This window comes from Miscanthus floridulus, unplaced genomic scaffold, assembly GCF_019320115.1.
Source record: "Miscanthus floridulus cultivar M001 unplaced genomic scaffold, ASM1932011v1 fs_616_1_2, whole genome shotgun sequence".
NCBI classification, from domain to species: Eukaryota; Viridiplantae; Streptophyta; class Magnoliopsida; order Poales; family Poaceae; genus Miscanthus; species Miscanthus floridulus.
In genome coordinates this window covers 21,788-40,000 of record NW_027097018.1, presented here as the reverse complement: position 1 = coordinate 40,000, position 18,213 = coordinate 21,788, and the positions used below count along the sequence as shown (strand labels likewise).

The following is an 18,213-nucleotide window of genomic DNA, read 5'->3' as shown; positions in this document are numbered from 1 at the left end:
CGTCTAGTCAAGAGGACGATTATCAAGAAGATGGTGCCCGTAAGCCGCTCTAGGCAAGTCAACTTCACTGAGGCTGAGGAGATTTTGTAGAATGAACCTATGATGGCTGGTATGTTTACCATTAACTCCCACTCAGCATATGTGTTGTTTGATTCTAGTGCATCACATTTATTTATGAGCATGGGGTTTGCACAGAGACACAATATATCTCTTATGGCTATTCCTATTTCCTATAGAATCAGTACTCTAGGTGCGTAGTTGTGCGCTAATACTCGGACAGACATAGTTAGATTAGTGCTAGCCACTCACACTTACCGCCTCTAGTTCATGGTGCTGCCTGGGCAAGGCATAGATGCAATTCTAGGCATGATCTAGTTGCGAGTTTATAGGGTAGTCTTGAACCTTAAGGAGAGAGTTACTGAGTTATGACTTCCTTCTTTTGAGGATAGGATGTCTCTCCTTATACCCTCAGATCCAGCCTTACCAGTTGTTGTTCATGTTGAAGCTTCCCTTGATCTTGCTTCTATTCCTATGGTCTGTGAGTTTTTGGATGTTTTTCTTGAAGATCTACCTAGGTTGCCACTGGATAGGGACCTAGAGTTTACTATTGAGTTAGAACCTAGTACTGCTCCTATTTCACGGTGTCCCTACCGCATGGCTCCTAGAGAACTAGTAGAAATGAAGAAGCAGTTAGAGGAATTATTGGAGAAGGGCTTTATCTATCCTAGCTCTTCACCATGGAGTTGCCTAGCTATTTTTGTGAATAAGAAGGATGGTACTCTACAGATGTGTATGGATTATCGCCCTCTCAATGCGGTAACCATTAAGAAGAAGTATACTTTACCTTGTATTGATACTTTGTTCGATCAGTTGGCTGGTGCCAAGGTATTTTCAATGATTGTTTTCTAGGTATCACCAAATTAAGATCCGATCACAAGATATACCAAAGACAACTTTCTCTACTAGGTATGGTCTGTATGAATAACTAGTCATGTCCTTTGGTCTCACCAATGCTCCTGCATTTTCCATGTATCTCATGAATTCAGTCTTCATGCTGGAGTTGGATAAGTTTATAGTGGTGTTCATTAATGATATTTTGATATACTCCAAGAACAATGAAGAGCATGCACAACACCTTTGGATAGTACTGACTCGATTAAGGGAACACAAGTTATATGCCAAATTCAGCAAGTGTGAGTTTTGGTTAGATCGAGTGTAGTTTTTAGGACATATTCTGATAGCTGATGGTATCTCTATGGACCCAAGTAAGGTGCAAGATATGTTAAATTGGAAGTCTCCAAAGTCAGTACATCAGATCCATTAGTTCATTGGTCTTGCTGGTTATTATTGGTGCTTCATCCTTGACTTCTCCAAAATAGCCCAACCAATGACCAGGTTGCTCCAAAAAGATGTTAAGTTTGTATGGAGTTCGACTTGTGAAGAAGCTTTCCAAGCCCTAAAGAAGTTTCTTACCTCTGGTTCTATTCTTGCCCAACCAGATATTAGCAACCCTTTTGATGTGTATTGTGATGCCTCAAGGACTGGATTGGGATGTGTGCTTATGTAGGATGGACATGTGCTAGCTTATGCTTCATGCCAGCTAAAAAAGCATGTGGTGAATTATCCCACCCATGATTTAGAGTTGGCTGTTGTGGTGCACGCTCTAAAAATTTAGAGGCATTATTTGTTGGGAAATAAAGTGCATATTTATACGGATCACAAGAGTCTCAAATATATTTGCACTCAGTCCGAGTTGAATATGAGGCAATAGAGATAGCTGGAGCTAATCAAGGATTACAATTTAGAAGCTCATTATCAGCCTAGAAAAGCTAATGTGGTGGCTGATTCTTTAAGTCGGAAGTTGCATCAAGTTGAAGAAGAATCCTTGTCTCTCAACCATGATGAGGTGCTAGCTCACATTGCTCTAGTCTTAGATCTGCTTGAGCAAATTATTGTAGAGCAAATGCAAGATGTTTTGGAAATTCTGCGTATCAAGAAGTTAATTGCCGAAGGGCGAGGTCCTCATTTCAGTATTGATAACCAAGGTGTGGTGAAGTTCAAGAACCAATTGGTGGTTCCCTCAAATGATGAGCTTAGAAGAAAAAATTTGGATGAAGCTCACAACTCCAAGTTATCCATTCATCCTGGAAGTAACAAGATGTGTCATGATTTGCGTCACTTATATTGGTGGCCAAATATGAAATAGGATATTACCAAATACATCTCAGAATATGACATTTGTGGAAGGGTTAAGGCAGACCATATGCGTACGCCTAGATTTCTACACTCCCTTGCCTATCCTTATTTGGAAATGGGAGGATATTTCCATGGACTTTGTTGTGGGTTTGCCTCGTACGACAAAGGGGTATGACTCTATTTGGGTCATTGTAGATCACCTTATCAAGTTCGCTTATTTCCTCCCGATGGATACCAGATATTCAGCCAAGAAGTATGCCAAGTTGTATTTTGACTGGATTGTAATCCTACATGGAGTTCCCATTACCATTATTTTCGATAGAGGGTCAGTCTTTGTCTCTCATTTCTAGGAGCAGCTCTAGAAATATCTTGGTACTAGTCTTGTCAGAAGTTTAGCTTATCATCCACAAACTGATGGTTAGACAGAAAGAGTCAATTAGGTACTTGAGGATATGTTGAGGGCTTGTGTCATCTCTTTTCTAGAAAAGTGGGATGAATGCTTGACTCTAGCTGAGTTTTCTTATAACAATAGCTATCAAGAAAGCATTCGTATGGCACCTTTTGAGGCCCTGTATGGCAAGAAATATAGAACACCTCTTAACTAGGTTGAAGTGGGTGATCATGGTTATTTTGGACCTGATTTTATCGAGGAAGCTTGAGAGCAAGTTAGTGTTATTTAGAGTCATTTGAAGGCAGCTCAGAATCGTCAGAAAACTTATGCGAACAAGCGAAGAAGACCCTTGTAGTTTGAAGTTGGTGACCATGTGTACCTAAAGGTATCCCTGATGAGAGGTGTGCATCGGTTCTGAGTCCATGGAAAGTTAGCTCCTCGTTATGTCAGACCTTATAAAGTTTTGTAACGATGTGGTTCGGTTGCTTATCGTCTCCAACTTCCAGATATCTTGTCAGCAGTACATAATGTCTTTTATGTTTCCTAATTAAAGAAGTGTTTATGAGTTCCTAAGGAAGTGGTGGAAATTGAAGGACTTCCCCTCTAGCCCAACTTGTCTTATATTGAGCATCCTGTCAAGATCTTGGATGAAAAAGAAAGAGTGATCAGAAACAATGTGGTGAAGTTTTATAAAGTTCAGTGGCAAAATCAATCAGAGGACAAAGCAACATGGGAGCAAGAAAGCTATATCTTGAAGCATTATCCTCATCTTCTTTCTAGTTCACTGAGGTAGTTGTTTAAATCAAAATTTATTTCTTATCTCTTTTCCCACACTAGGGACATAAAATCTCTAGGCGAGATTTTGTTTAAGGGGGTAGAGCTGTAACACCCTCGGTGTTACCCCATTAATCATCTACTAAAACATGTCATGAGCACCATACTTGTGTGTTAATGCATGTGGTGAAGTGTGTAGATCAATTTCTATAACTCAAAATGATCAATAAAAATGCTAAACGAAAGTTGGTTCGATGGTTCATGCATATCAAGTAGGGTTTAAAACCAATTTTTATTAAGCAAAAATATTATAGAACATGTGTATGATACTTAAATAAAGTTTGAAGTACAAACTTTATAGATGACAATGAAATATTTACTTTTGAAAAATAATATTGCTTTGTAATATTTTTAATAGCATAGAAATCGCAAATTGAAATCAAGTTCAGTTCAAAACTTAGAAAATTTTCAAGTTTGTCAACAGCTAGACGTTGCTATATTTAGCATTTTATTTGGAGAGATTGGGTTAAGGAGTGGTGTAGTGCTATGATTCGATTTAGTAGTTTCATATGCCATCTTGAGTGTAGTGAAGCTGGTTTAGGTTTAGGAGCAATGGTTTGGTCATGATCAACGCTTTAAAATTCATGCGCGTACTTGTCTCAGGTTGGTTGGCGCCAGGCGTGCAGTCACCACATGGCCTCCCCATGCCGCGCACATGGTCACATCTCGCGTGGTCACCCTGCGCCACCATGCTGGGTCGGTCGGGCCGCATAGGCATGGCCAAGGCCAGCCGTAGCGAGCCATTAGCCCCACGCCCTGTTGTCCTGCCTCGCGCATGTTTAGGTTTAAGAGCAACGGTTTGGTCATGATCAACGCTTTAAAATTCGTGCGCGTACTTGTCTCAGGTTGGTTGGCGCCAGGCGTGCGGTCACCACGTGGCCTCCCCATGCCGCGCACATGGTTGCATCTCGCGCGGTCACCCTACGCCACCATGCTGGGTCGGTCGGGCCGCATAGGCATGGCCAAGGCCAGCCGCAGCGAGCCGTTAGCCCCACGCCCTGTTGTCCTGCCTCGCGCTGCTGCCATTAGAGCCACCGTGGTTGCGTTGCTGCTACCGTCACATCCGCCCACTACTGCCTCACATCGTGACGCTGTCGCTGTCATCGTGTCACTCCCGTTCTCGCATCTGCTCGCTGCATCACGTAGCCCCCTCCCTAGCCCGGTTGGGTGCTGTCCACACGTGGCCATGCATGCCGTCGTCACGCTATTAATGGCGCTGTGGCACATGGGCCATGGCCAATCGTGGATGCATATGCTCATCCCCTTGCACTTAGATGTAGGTCCCTCAGCCATAACCGCTCGTGTCCCGCCAAGGCGAGGACGAACTGAGCCCACTTATCGTGCCCCGTTTCTCTCTTTCTCCCTCTCCTTTCCGCTGCCGACGAGTCACGGTCATGATGAGCCAGAGAGCGAGCACCTATCATCAATTCCTCGTGCCCATGTCTCCATCTTTATGTCCTCTTGCTAACCACCTCCACCCTGCCTTGATTACGGCCAGGCCGAGCTCTAATTTTGGAGCTTTGCTCCCGCTGCTGCGCCATTAATGCCTAGCCCGCCTATGGCAAAACCACCTAATCTAATGCCTCACAGGAGTACTTGTCTTCCATTAGACACTAAGTACTCAATAGAGGACACTAACTACGCAGTTTTGTCGAGCACACCCCAATGGAGAACTTAAAAATCCATATTTTTCTATCAGGATCATAAGTGTGAGAATAAAGCTTATGACATTCTTAAGCCATTGCTTACATCACTTTATTATAATAGCCTAATATTACTTCAATTGATTATAACAACGGAATATAACAATATTATCAGAGTTATAGAGAAAACAAAGATTAATTTACTGACATGGTGGAGTATTAATATAGTGGACATTTATATACAAGAGATGCTAGCAGATTTTACATCTTTTCTTATAAAAACCTCTAGTGAGGGTTATAAATAAACAATATGGTCATAGTGTGAAAGGAATCCTCTCTAAGCCCACCAGGAGTTTTCCACACATAAGAGTCAACTCTAAGTATCCTCTAATCACCTACAACAGGGGGAATAAAACTCTGAGTACTCAATTGTACTCAGCAAGACTTACCCGATAGGAGAAAAATAAAAGACTCCAAGAATATACAAGACTTATTTGGCTTGTGGGTTATTGAACCTGCAGAAGCATTACTAAACGTGCATTCTTATATTCAATTTTATTAGCAGTTATTATTACTTCATTAACTAACCATTCTATGTAAGCACCTATGTTACTTTCAAGCAGGTGGTAAGCAATCAGAACCATTTTATCATTTTATCACCTTTCAAGTTGTAGTTCTTACTATGGTGCTAGACCATAGCCAAGTCATACCATCTCACAGAAACGACGATTCGTAAATCAATGTATCCCAGCTAGGTACCCCACAACACATGCCTCGTTTGCACCCTAGGCACAAACAAGACCAACCTGTTTCACTCCTGTTGAGGGGTTCAGGTCCCATCTAGACTTGGACTCCAAGCCCCCACACTTGAGACCTAGTCCTAGTATGGTGTTTAGACCTCCACCCTTCCCTGCCTCCAATCAGTCGATTCGAAAAGAGCCAGAACCCATGACAAGAGCGTAACGAGCCTTCCCGCTCTCATAAGCAAGTATGTGCTCAGGATAATAAGTCTGTGATCTGACTACCATCCACAGCAACGGACAGTCCTCAATCGACATAGACGGAACACGTGCAATCCGAGCCTCGCTCCAATGCCTAACCAAGTCCTAATCCAAAGTACCATTCCTCTCGGTCTCTAATTATCCTTAATATATATTTCATATGATAGTAATATAACAACAACAATAATATCTTTCCTATCTCTCACGAGTGATAGGTAATCACTCGACTTCTACCCTATCCTATAATAAAGCAATCTACATGATCCTGATATACTAATAGGACTCATAAGATAAGGATATATATATATATATATATGCAAGTGGGTTTCATTCAACTCCTCAAAACTTAATGCACAAGCATAAAATAAAGTGCAGAATATTAGAGGTTATGCATCGGGGCTTGCCTGGGTAAGATATAACCAAAAGTTAGCATTTCATCATGGTGACACGATCATCAAGGCACCATCTTTTCTGCTACTTTAGTCGACTGCATATTCCCTCGTTGTTCCTATTATGATATACGTGGATGCAACGTAGAGACGTAAATAATCAACGACAACTACACCTCTAAAATACGATTACGCTTCACAAGCTAACGAGCTAGCTTTAATGACTAACGTACTAGTCTATGTATCCACGTTGTCAAGTAAGGCTTTGTCTCCAGAAACATGTTTTAGTTCTAAAATACCAAGGTGTTTCGGCATTTTATTAATTACACATGTATTTCGAACTAGGGCTCATTTAGCTACCCTAACCAACTAATTATTATGGAGCTACAAAAATTATAGTGAGCACCTAATAATGTTAGGAATTTACTATGAAAGTTTTAGAGCCAACACTATCATCGATTTATCACAACAATTCCTACAAGTTTATATCTTACAATATTAAGCATCTTAAATTAATTAGATAACTCCTAGAAATATTATAAAACTATATGAACAAAATATACTAGCAGATAGATCATGATTTTAGAAACTTAACAAAATTGGTTTCACAATTTTTGGTTGACTACACATTTTTATATTGAATTTATAAGTTTATCTAAGAAAATACATTAGAAAAAGGAAAGGGCCGGCAGCAACTCCTTCTGGCCCGACAGCCCAGCGTGGCGTGGCTGCGCGCACGTCGCGGTAGCCCAATACGGCCCAAGGCCAGGGGCACCCGCGCACATGGCTGTTTTGCAGAAAGGCCCTCGAGCTTTTAGAGATTAATAGGACTACTATGCGTACTATTCCTACCGTAAGTAACTTTGCAACTAAACCCTTGGATATTTTTGCCTTTATCATGGGGAGATCCCTGGAAACCCCACGCACGCTGGCGCGGCGATCGATGTCATAAGGCAGCTACGTCGGGCAACCTAGGCTCGCTTCAACGAGAGTAAGGAGCCGACCACCATCTACAGCTAAACGCGCAAGGATGGGTGGTGGTTAGGAACTCAGAGGCGCACTATCACGGGCTACAGTGCCGAGCGGCTATCCGTGGCAGCGGCACGACTGTTCCAGCGGCCTAAGATTCTATCGGGGTGGTAGAGATAGCGGATAAGCACTAGTAGCTCACCAGAATTCATGCTGCGGTGGCGATTAAGGCGGAGGAGTGCTGAGGTGGCCTAGCCACGTGCGTGCAATGATATTGGCGGCACTCCAATGTTGACACCGACGCGTTAGGTCCTCAATCGCGTTGTTCCTAGTCAAACGAAGATGAGCAACAGCATGAGGGGACCAAGGTGAGATCATAGGAACAACTAGTTGAACCCCTACCGAGGGGTAGGGCCTTACCCCCAAGTCATGCTCTATTTCGGAGGCGTGATGATCGGCGACCGCGGAAACACTAAATTCGTCCGCGCTGAGGCGCGACAAAGTCTTGATAGAGATCATCTAGCTAGTCGACTCCCTAGGCCACTTGCTAGTGCAAGGAATTGAACTACGAAGCTCTGAACTAAGCGAATCGAGAGGCAGAACGCGCGGTGCACCCGTTGTGGTCATGTCGTGGAGAAAAGCATGCAGATGAGCTCGAGTGGTAGGGCATGCTAAAGCAGGGCTCCAATCAACGGTGACAGAGCGAGCTCGTGCACACAGATGATGAGACCAAACGGCTTGGTGCACCGGTGTCGGCTAGCGCGGGAAAGTGAGGCAAGAAGGCATCCCATCGCCCCTGTGACCGGGCCAACGACCAGACATAGCGACAGCGGCATACGCCAAGGGCACAATGCAGTAGGTGATACGAGGGGTGAGGCAGATGCCACGTCGTCTGAGTGATGGTAGCCGCAGCCTCAGCTCGGCCCAGCACACGGCACAGCGGGAGCCAGACCACGGCCAACTGAGGACGGCCAACGCCAGGCCGAGGCGCTACGAGGCACCATCCGTGCACATGGGCTGATCCATGTCCGCAACCCAACCACGACGTGAGACCGACGCCCACAGCGTCTGCGCGCGCGGTGACCATGGACTTAGGCCGAGTGGCTGCGTTCGGTACTGTGCACGCATTTTAAAGCGAAGCAAAGAATGCCGATCATCTCAACCGAAGTTCAACCAATCCTACTAACCTAAAGTCGACACTACTAGCTAGCTAGCGAAGCAATCGCCATAACCCGAGAGCAACCAGAGAGGGAGATAAAAGGATGCCAACTTGGGTTCATCGCTGGAGTGCCGGTTCATGAACAGAGCGCCAACAACACGGTTACAATGCGTTCTAAGGAGGTTTGGGCAATTTTTACGAGAGCAATGTGACATCCAACACAACTTCAACCTACACCATGCTCATGTACTCACTTTGATGCAATCAACAATACCAAAACATGCAGCTAGTGTTTAAACATTTTAGCTAGAATTTAAATGTCAAAACAACATTGTCTTACTACTTTTTCATACTTAGAAAAGTAAGGATTTCAGTTGGGGCTAAGCAACCATTAACTCTTTTCTCGCAATTTGTAATAGGTCTAAACCTTATTAACTTCAACCAACAAATACTTCATGCAATAGTTCCTACCTTATACTAACCCATAGGAGCAAAATATTTAAGCACCATTTAACTATTTTGTTCAATATAATTCGCCAAAAATAGTTTTTTAACAATAGTTCAAGTGTTTGCCGACTAAACAAAAAGAGCTTATCTTAACATGAAATTTGATTTTTGAGCTTCCAAGAGCACTAGTTAACACTTATTTATTTTGATTTTTCTCAACCATAAAAGTGAGTCACATAGAATTCGCTTATCATTTCACGTGCGTTATAAATTTTTAAAACTCGAAAACTTGTTTGGCTAATCCCTCTCGGACCTAAATCTCGGTGCTACGTAAGCTCATAACACCAGGGGTATTACACAAGACGCTTCCATTTATATATCTAATCTATGATGCTTTTGTGGGTAGTGATCACAGGCTGATAAGTATTTGAACAATGGTGTGAGATGTTGGTTTAAAAACAACTTTGCTTCAGCTACTACTTTATTTGAACTTAGTTTGTAATAACTTTAATCGCACTCTGATGTATGGCAATGTATTTGTGAACTCTATGTAATATGTGACATGTATGTTGAATCATTTACGATCTTGGTTGTATGTTGGTGATGAATCTAGACCCTTTGAGGTACTCGATGAACTATAGGGTTTATATGGACTCAAGTATGATAATACGACCGTTTACTGACAGTCATTGTACTTGTGCTCTTATAGATTAGACGATTCTGTTACAACAGCACATTGGTCAGGTTGGTTATTGTAGTGGGACACATCTGGGTCTATAATGTTTTGTTGGCACATGTATATATTTTTTAAAAAATAGCGTTTTGTGTAAAATCAAATGATATATAGTTAGTATCGGTAGTTTCTATTTCTTGGGCCCTAAGTTTTTAAAAAAATGCTTCTTTTTTTTTTTTTGAAAAATCAGAGCCATTCGTATTTCTTTTCTCAAACATCTAGCCTGCGTGGTACTGGTAGCTCCTTCTGTAGTATATTGTATACATGAACTATGTGGCTGTGGGACATACCTCAACAATCCAATACCGAGGGCTGTAGTGTATAGATCTGATCAAACACCAGGTAAGGTCAGGCCAAACAGGAAAATGCAAGGCAATTTTAGCCCGAGCCGTCATGACACACTGGTAGATTCGGTCGAGCTATTTCTTAGATTTTTCAACTTTAGTTTCAGTTTTTTAGATTAGGTTGAGTCATGGATCGAAAATTACAACCCAAACCTGATGACATCGGGTTGGGTTGGATTTTTTCTATAGGTGTTCAAGTCTATATGAATTATTACATACTCCGTACGAGACTTGTATTTTATGAACCCATATATTTAATATTCATTTTTCTTCATCTTTAAAATGCGATTTATATTACTTTTTGAATGATTATTTATATTCACATCGCCTCTATGTAATCTGAACGTATTTGTTGAAGTTTGGATCGGTATTAGGCCGAGTTGTCGTGACATTGCAGTAGCTGTGAGCAAAATGCTTACAAATGTTCCTCGAAGAAAAGTTTGCAAATGACATTATGCCATTATTAAGATATGTTTCTTAACCCACAGAAAAAATGGCTGGCCAAACTGGTGCATTGCGATGATGACGAAATATACATTAGGAAATGAAAGAGAAAGATGTTCAATGAAATAAACCCTCCTCACAGGTTCCATCAAGATGAGCTGCCGCAGCATATCCGTGTTGACCCCACCATCGCTGATCTTATAATTTGCGAGTCAGCAGCTGTAGTTAAATTAACCAGCAAAGCAAATCCAGATGCGTGAAAACTGAACCAAAGCACGGAGAAATAAACAACAAAAAAATAAAAATTGTAAAAGCGAAAAAAAAGAGACGCATTCCGGAAAAACGTTTTATTATTCCTTGACAAGCCCGCACACATACACACACACACACACTCGTCCCTTCCCTTCCCCTCCGTCTGCAATCTTCCCTCCTCCTCCCTTCGACGCTCTCCCCTTGCTTCTCGCGCACACTAACCAATCCGAGCACCCGACGCCGCGGCCCTCGATCGAATCCACCGGAGCCGCCCGCCCGCGCCATTGCTCGAATCGGGAGGCGTTCGTCCGCCCGCGCTGCTGCCCCGCACTCCCGCGCCGTGGCGGTGGCGTTGGCGGTATGTATGATCGCTAGAGGGAGAGGAGGAGGCGGAGGCGGCAGCAGCGGTGGGGATTAGTGCGGCGGCAGTGCTGGTGCCGGGAGGAGGAGTCGTAGCCCATGAAGGCGACGGCGCCGCCGGCGAAGCGGCGGAGGGGCCCGCGGCTGGCGGTGCTGGCGCTCGTGTTCTGTTCGCTGCTCGTGCCGATCGCCTTCCTCTTCAACCGCTTCCCCGCCGGTGAGTCCTCTGCTTCGTCCCCCTCACGACCCCACGCCCGCGGAACCCCCGGGATTTGGGGGAATGCAGGCGTCGGCGCGGATTGGATCAGTGCCGTGCCACACGGATCTGTTCCTCGGAGCTTTGTTCCTTGTGTTATCGTGCAGCGTGTCGTATTAGCGATTTTGTTGTTGCGCTCCTGTTTATTGGGATTTTTCGGAGGTTCGATTTCTGATTGGTTCGATCGTCTTTTGTTGTGCAGTGTATGTGACGGATGAGCGCCCTCAGCAGGTAACTGCATTTTTCTCTCTTAAAATACTACATGCAAATTTTCGTTTATTTTTATGATGTTTTCAAAGAAAATATTCATTGATGTGTTTCATTCTGTTTGTGTTTAATGCAGGAGATTAACTTGCCTTCATTCGATCCCATTGAAAGCGGTGGCTCTGTAAATGAAGTAAGGCGGGACAGTGCTTGTGCTAGTGTTGTCAGTGATTAGCTTTTTAAACCATGCATCTGTCAGTATCTTGGTGGTTGTTGACATGATCATGCGCTGTAGGATTGCTTGTATTTGTTCTGCAGCTTGTATTTGGTTTTAGCTATTGTTCTTATTTGCTCCCTTTTGCTGTCAACACTAGTCATAATTAGAGAGGCCTACTAGCACCAGTGGAAATAAAACAGAGATATTTTCTACTCGAGTCCGAAAAAACTTGATGTTCTAGGATTGTCCTTAGTCAAACTATCCTAAGCTTGACTAATTTTACAGAGAAAAGGACTTCAAATTTTAGCTTTGAACTGCATCTTTAGATAGATTGGCTAGACCAAAACATCCAAAGTAAACATCATTAGGTCAACAAAATTAACCAATGGGACCACAAGTAGGGCAATATTCTGTTCTTCATATAACTTAGCACCTCTACAGCTCAGCAAATATAACTTAGCACCTCTACAGCTCAGCAAATTCTGATAACACAGCTTAGAAAACTAATTGCATTGAGTGCGGGTCACTTGTGCAATTATTGCTCCATTTTTCCCCCCACCTCTTAACATAGTGTCATCCTATTTGTTGTCAGCAGTGTTGAGCCATTAAAAAAAGGTGGTTCAGGGTTATGTGTTTGCATCCAATTGATTTTTGCTCAATTGTGCATAACTCTCAAATAAATGGCGGGGAAAAGACAGAAAGTGCTCTGTACCTTATTTGTTTTTACTGGAGGCGAGTACATTTGAGTTGGAGAACATGGAATTTGATCTGCTTCAAGAGATTGTTGTGAATTCTTCAATTATTGTGTTTGTTGGCTCTTGGGGCCAAGTTGTACAATTCAATGTTCGCAAAAACAATTTTGGACACTAAATCTAACAGCTAGAAACCATTCCACAGAAATATACATCTGATATCTCTGCTTCCCTAGTCTCCTCCTCAAGATCATGAACTATTATAGGGAAAAATATACATATATATCATCAAAACATTATTGCTATCTTTGTCAGTGATTGCTACATTACTTAACATCTCCGAGATTTATATTAAAGTCCCTAATCCTTTCTTCTCTTCCTGGTTTTCAGGATGTGTCCAAGAAGTCTTCCGGGAGCAGTAGTGTGTTGCACCGTGGTATTGATAGTGACCTTTCCATAGTTAGCCCTAAACCAAAAGCTATAGGTTGGTACAAAGGAGATCATCAAATAATTTCAATTCAATCAACGTTAGAAAATGTGTAATATAACCCTTAGTATATACAAAATAAAAAACAATGTAGGAAAACAATGATTTGGGTTGTGTGAACTTTATATGATTTGTTGGGCTTTAACTCTACATTGTTTTCAAAATCTCAGTATCTGCTTCGTACTTGTTGCATGTTTATAGTAATGTATGCAGCAGTATTATACATTTCACAAAAAAAAAGTTAACGTGAATCGGTAAATTTTGAATGAATGTTAGTGTAGTTACCTAGGATATAATGGTCATTAGCCATAATTGGTCGTTTGTATTAACTTGTATTCCATCAATTTCCTACTTGCTTTTTCTTATGATATACTGAACCTTCATCTTGGCACGTGTGCTGACATGACAATTGGCTCTATATGCAGTTTTCCCTCCAAAAATTCAACAAGAAGTCCCCCCTCCAAAAGTTGAACCCAAACCAGAAGTGAAGCCAGTACCAGTACCAGTACAAGTACCAGTTCCAGTTCATCACAACAAAAATGTATGGATGCTTCTCAGCTATTTGATTTTTAGCAAATTTTTTTTTAAGTTTAACTTCACTTTAGCGTCAATCTGTAGTTCTGTACAGTTGCTTCCTCTTACCTTAGCTCAGGATGCAATCTGGCTGTTTTGTATGAGAAGTGTATTTATATATTCTTTTTTTAAGCACATATTCCTTCCAGATTAACCTTGACAACAAGAGGCCTCCCAGAGTTCAAAGTGCTGATGAGGTGGAAAAGGCTAAGGCTTGTCAACTTGAGTTTGGGAGTTACTGTCTCTGGTCCATAGAGCACAAAGAAGTTATGATAGATGCCATTGTGAAAAGGCTGAAAGATCAGCTATTTGTAGCCCGATCTTACTACCCAAGCATTGCGAAACTTAAAGGAAAGGAGACATTGACTCGTGAACTGAAGCAAAATATTCAAGAGCACGAAAGGGTTCTTAGTGAATCCATCGTTGATGCTGATCTACCATCCTTGTGAGTATTTAGCATGTGTGATTGCCAGTTCACGTCTTTAATGCTTGTCCTGATTGATCTTGTTAATTGCAAGTGTTACAGTCTATGTTACATAGATTCTCTTACAGATAAAATTAGTCTGAAAATCCTATTTTTATCATATATTTCAGTACTCTACTTTCAAGATGTTCCTTCAACTGTACATGTTTTATGATGTAATTTTAAATTCACGCCCTTAAAAAAGAAGTAAAATTTTCCATCACGAGACTCTTCTGATTTTAACATCCGACATCATCTTTCAGTATAAAAACGAAGATAGAGAGGATGGACCAATCAATAGCACGAGCCAAATCATGCATCGTGGATTGTAACAATGTTGACAGAAAGCTTCGTCAAATTCTTCATATGACAGAGGATGAAGCTCATTTTCATATGAAGCAGAGTGCATACCTATACAACCTTGGTGTTCACACCATGCCTAAAAGTCATCATTGTCTTAATATGAGGTTGACAGTAGAGTACTTTAAATCCATGCCATTGGATCCAAATGACTCTTCTGCCCATAAGTTTAACATTCCAGACAATAGGCACTATGTTATATTGTCTAAAAATGTCCTTGCTGCTTCTGTTGTCATCAACTCAACTGTTAGTAGCTCTGAGGTATGCAGTAAGTTTTTTCTTTCTCCTTTAAAGCTGTTAGTGCATCTTCCGGGCTCAGCATTGCTAACATCCCCTTTTCCTATTGCAGGATACTGAAAATGTAGTCTTTCATGTACTAACTGATGCTCAAAACTTTTATGCCATGAAGCACTGGTTTGCAAGAAATTCCTATAGGGAATCAGCTGTCAATGTCATAAATTATGAACAAATTATTTTCGAGAATTTCCCTGAGTTTGGAACCCAGCAGTTATATTTGCCTGAGGAATTTCGTGTTTTCATCAGTAGCCTTGAGCAGCCTACTGAGAAGAGTAGAATGGAGTATTTATCAGTGTTCAGTCACTCACATTTCTTTCTTGCCGAAATATTCAAAGATTTAAAGAAGGTAATTGTGTTGGATGATGATGTGGTTGTTCAACGTGATATCTCTTTCTTGTGGAATCTTGATATGGGAGATAAGGTCAATGGTGCTGTCAGATTTTGTGGTTTGAAACTTGGCCAACTGAGGAACCTTCTGGGTAGGACAATGTACGATCAACAGTCATGTGCATGGATGTCTGGGGTTAATGTGATTGATTTGGACAAATGGAGAGATCATAATGTTACAGAGAATTACCTGCAACTCCTGAGAAAGGTTGGTTTCTTTCTCATTCCACTAAAAAAAATTGTAGTTGCTTTATTCCCTAATTTGTACTAGCTAGCAAATTTGTTGACTATGATGGAATCATGACCTATTTATGGTACTTGGGTTCTTGAGTGGTTCTCTGTTAATTTTGGCCTCCAGCTTCTGGAAAACAATATATGACTCGTTTACTTATGAAATTGTATGGGACTGATCAACTAATATTCTTTCACTCTAATGTTGTAGTTTGGGAACAATGATGATGAGGCCTCACTGCGAGCTTCAGCTTTGCCTGTAAGTTTGTTGTCGTTTCAGCATCTTCTATATCCACTTGATGAGAGGTTGACTTTATCTGGACTTGGATATGACTATGGAATTAAAGAAGAAGTTGTTCAGAGTTCTGCGTCATTGCATTACAATGGAAATATGAAACCTTGGCTTGAGTTGGGTATACCAGATTATAGGAAGTACTGGAAGAGGTTTCTTACACGAGACGAGAGATTCATGGATGAGTGCAATGTAAGTCCATAGTGCACATGAGCTTGGGAGCCGGATCATTTTTGACAGTAGATTTCAGTCTACTGCTGTACTATATACTAAGAGGACCAACACTTCCGTTGAGAAAAGACCTGGGAAGCAGTCACTAGCCATCAATTTTGACAGAGTAGATCCAGCACCATCTGTTCATTGAACTTGTGAGCTCGATGGATGGTTTTTTCTGCAGTTAGAGGAGTTTAGTGTTAAGTTCGAAGGATAATGCAGTAGACAACGTTGGTGTGGTGGTGAGGCTCCAGGTAAGAGGGAGCATCACACTCAACGTAACAGGAATGATCATTGGTGGATTGAGGCGCCTTAATTGAAATTGGTGCCTTCCACCTCATCGATGCAGGTTAATTCTTTTCTTTGTTGATTTTTTGACCCCTCTTGCTTTGTCCTTCTGTCAATAAGGACATACACAGGTTTAAATTCAAATTCTTTGCTCTTAGTTGTTGCACATTGATTGTTCTATCATTATTATGTTGATGCAAAGTATATTATGATGTCAGAGACTCATCTGTTACAAAAACGAGATTAACAACTGTTCTATTTGGATGTCTTCTGAGCACTAAACATTATCTCATGATCCAGCAGATTCGTATATATATCCATATATGTTCGTGACTGGGTGTAACTGCCCACATAGGTTTTCCTCTATGTGCTCCACTGTGGCCTAGAAAGAATTAAGTGCACTGCGGTTCATAGCAATACATATGCTTGATATCCCAGCAGTAAAAACGTGCTCCAGGTACTTGGTGAATGGAGATCCTTGTCACTGTATATTGGCTATTAAACCGTGGTGCGATGTAATAATCACGTAAAGTGTAAAACATGCGAATTTGCCAAAGGCAGCAATAAGCATCAGACTCGAAGAAACCGTAAACATGGGATGCGCATGCGAGTACGTTTATGATCTCAGAGAGTAAAAGTTGACCTAGACAGGCCCTGTATGCATAATCGTACTCCGTGTTTGTCTAGGGCCGAACTTTACTAACCAGCATTACGTGTTTGTTTGCGATATAAGGGCGGCTTCATCAGATTAAAGAAAACCAATCTCCTTTTTCTGTGGCCAGTAAAAGAGATTATAACAAGAAAAAAAATGCTCTAGCATATTCTCTTTTCAATTCCCTTTCCTTACGGGTCTATTTAGATCATGATTTGAAAGGTTAAAAAAATAGATCATGATTTGAAACCAATATATAGAAAGTGTTTTCTATTTTCTTAGGAACCAAATATGGCCTATTTTTTTCGCAATCCCTCAAATGGAGGAATCTATTACCATTTTTTCTCAATCCCCCTTTCTGACGTCACGGACTCACAGGTGGAGCCGTTGCTGTTGTGAGCAAGCGAGCCGGTTGCACTGGGCAAGAGAGTGCACGGGCCACTGGCTGCACCAGCACCACATCGGGCCGCGTGGGCCGCCGGCCGTGCCCCCTTGCTGGCCATGGGAGAGAAGAGGGACGAAAGAGAGCCACGGGAGAGATCGAGAGAAGAGGGAAGATAGAACTAAAATGAATCACTTACATGTGGGGCCCTGCATGGAAGGAAGTTTAAGGAGGATTGATTTTTTCTCAATATGATGAAACAATTGTCACCCAGGGTATCTCACTCTATGGAAAACAACCCAAGTATGATGGAGGTACACCAAGTATCCTAGAGAAGCCCAACCTAGACGGGATACCTCATCTACTTGGAAGATAAGGCATAGCAAGTTGTACTTCGAGACCAACTCTATAGGGTAGATTTCCTTGTAATGAACTAGAAAACCCACATTGTAAACCGATCGGGACTCTATGTATAACCCCACCCACTGGACTATATAACGAGGGGTGGGGAGCCCCGATCGGTATACAATACTCGCTCATAGCAACCCCGGAAACTAGCCATCAGCGCCCTTGTAAGCTCGAGCATACGTGATAAGAGATCTATATCTGTTCTCAACTAGACGTAGGGTACCTCTGTACCTGAACCAGTATAAATCTGCTGATCTCCATAGCTGGAGCAAACAAGGGAATCTGGTGGAGATGCTCTATCAAAATGGCATTCCCTATAGCCATAATAACGTATATCTAGGTTACGATTTAGTCAAACCATTAAAACTGCATACATCACTAGCTTCTAGAGTAATTTTTTTTAGTTCGGGGGCATGCAAGGTAGATGTGTAGATTTATATCAAAAAATAGTTATCATAAATTTGAAGGACTTCAAAAATATAATTCGAGAAGATATTAGTCTTCAAAGATATGCATTGAAGATTGTGTAAAGTTAAGCATGACAAGTTTTTGTGACTAGAGGTAGTACTAAACCTGATTAAAAGAGGAAGCTTCAAAGTGTGGTGAAGCGACACTTCTTCAGTGATCTCATAGATTTAACAAAAGTAAA

At 41.8% G+C, this 18,213-nt stretch overlaps 1 protein-coding gene across 1 annotated transcript; it reads left to right on the top strand.

The window, feature by feature from the left end:
• The first annotated feature begins 10,939 nt into the window (after positions 1-10,939).
• Positions 10,940-16,279, top strand: LOC136532425 (probable galacturonosyltransferase 7). Its single transcript, XM_066525023.1, has 9 exons — positions 10,940-11,379; positions 11,621-11,649; positions 11,762-11,815; positions 12,922-13,015; positions 13,444-13,559; positions 13,741-14,036; positions 14,318-14,675; positions 14,764-15,306; positions 15,541-16,279. The coding sequence occupies exons 1-9, from the start codon at positions 11,262-11,264 to the stop codon at positions 15,823-15,825; spliced, it is 1,893 nt and encodes a 630-aa protein (XP_066381120.1). The 5' UTR covers positions 10,940-11,261; the 3' UTR covers positions 15,826-16,279.
• Positions 16,280-18,213: the final 1,934 nt, after the last annotated feature.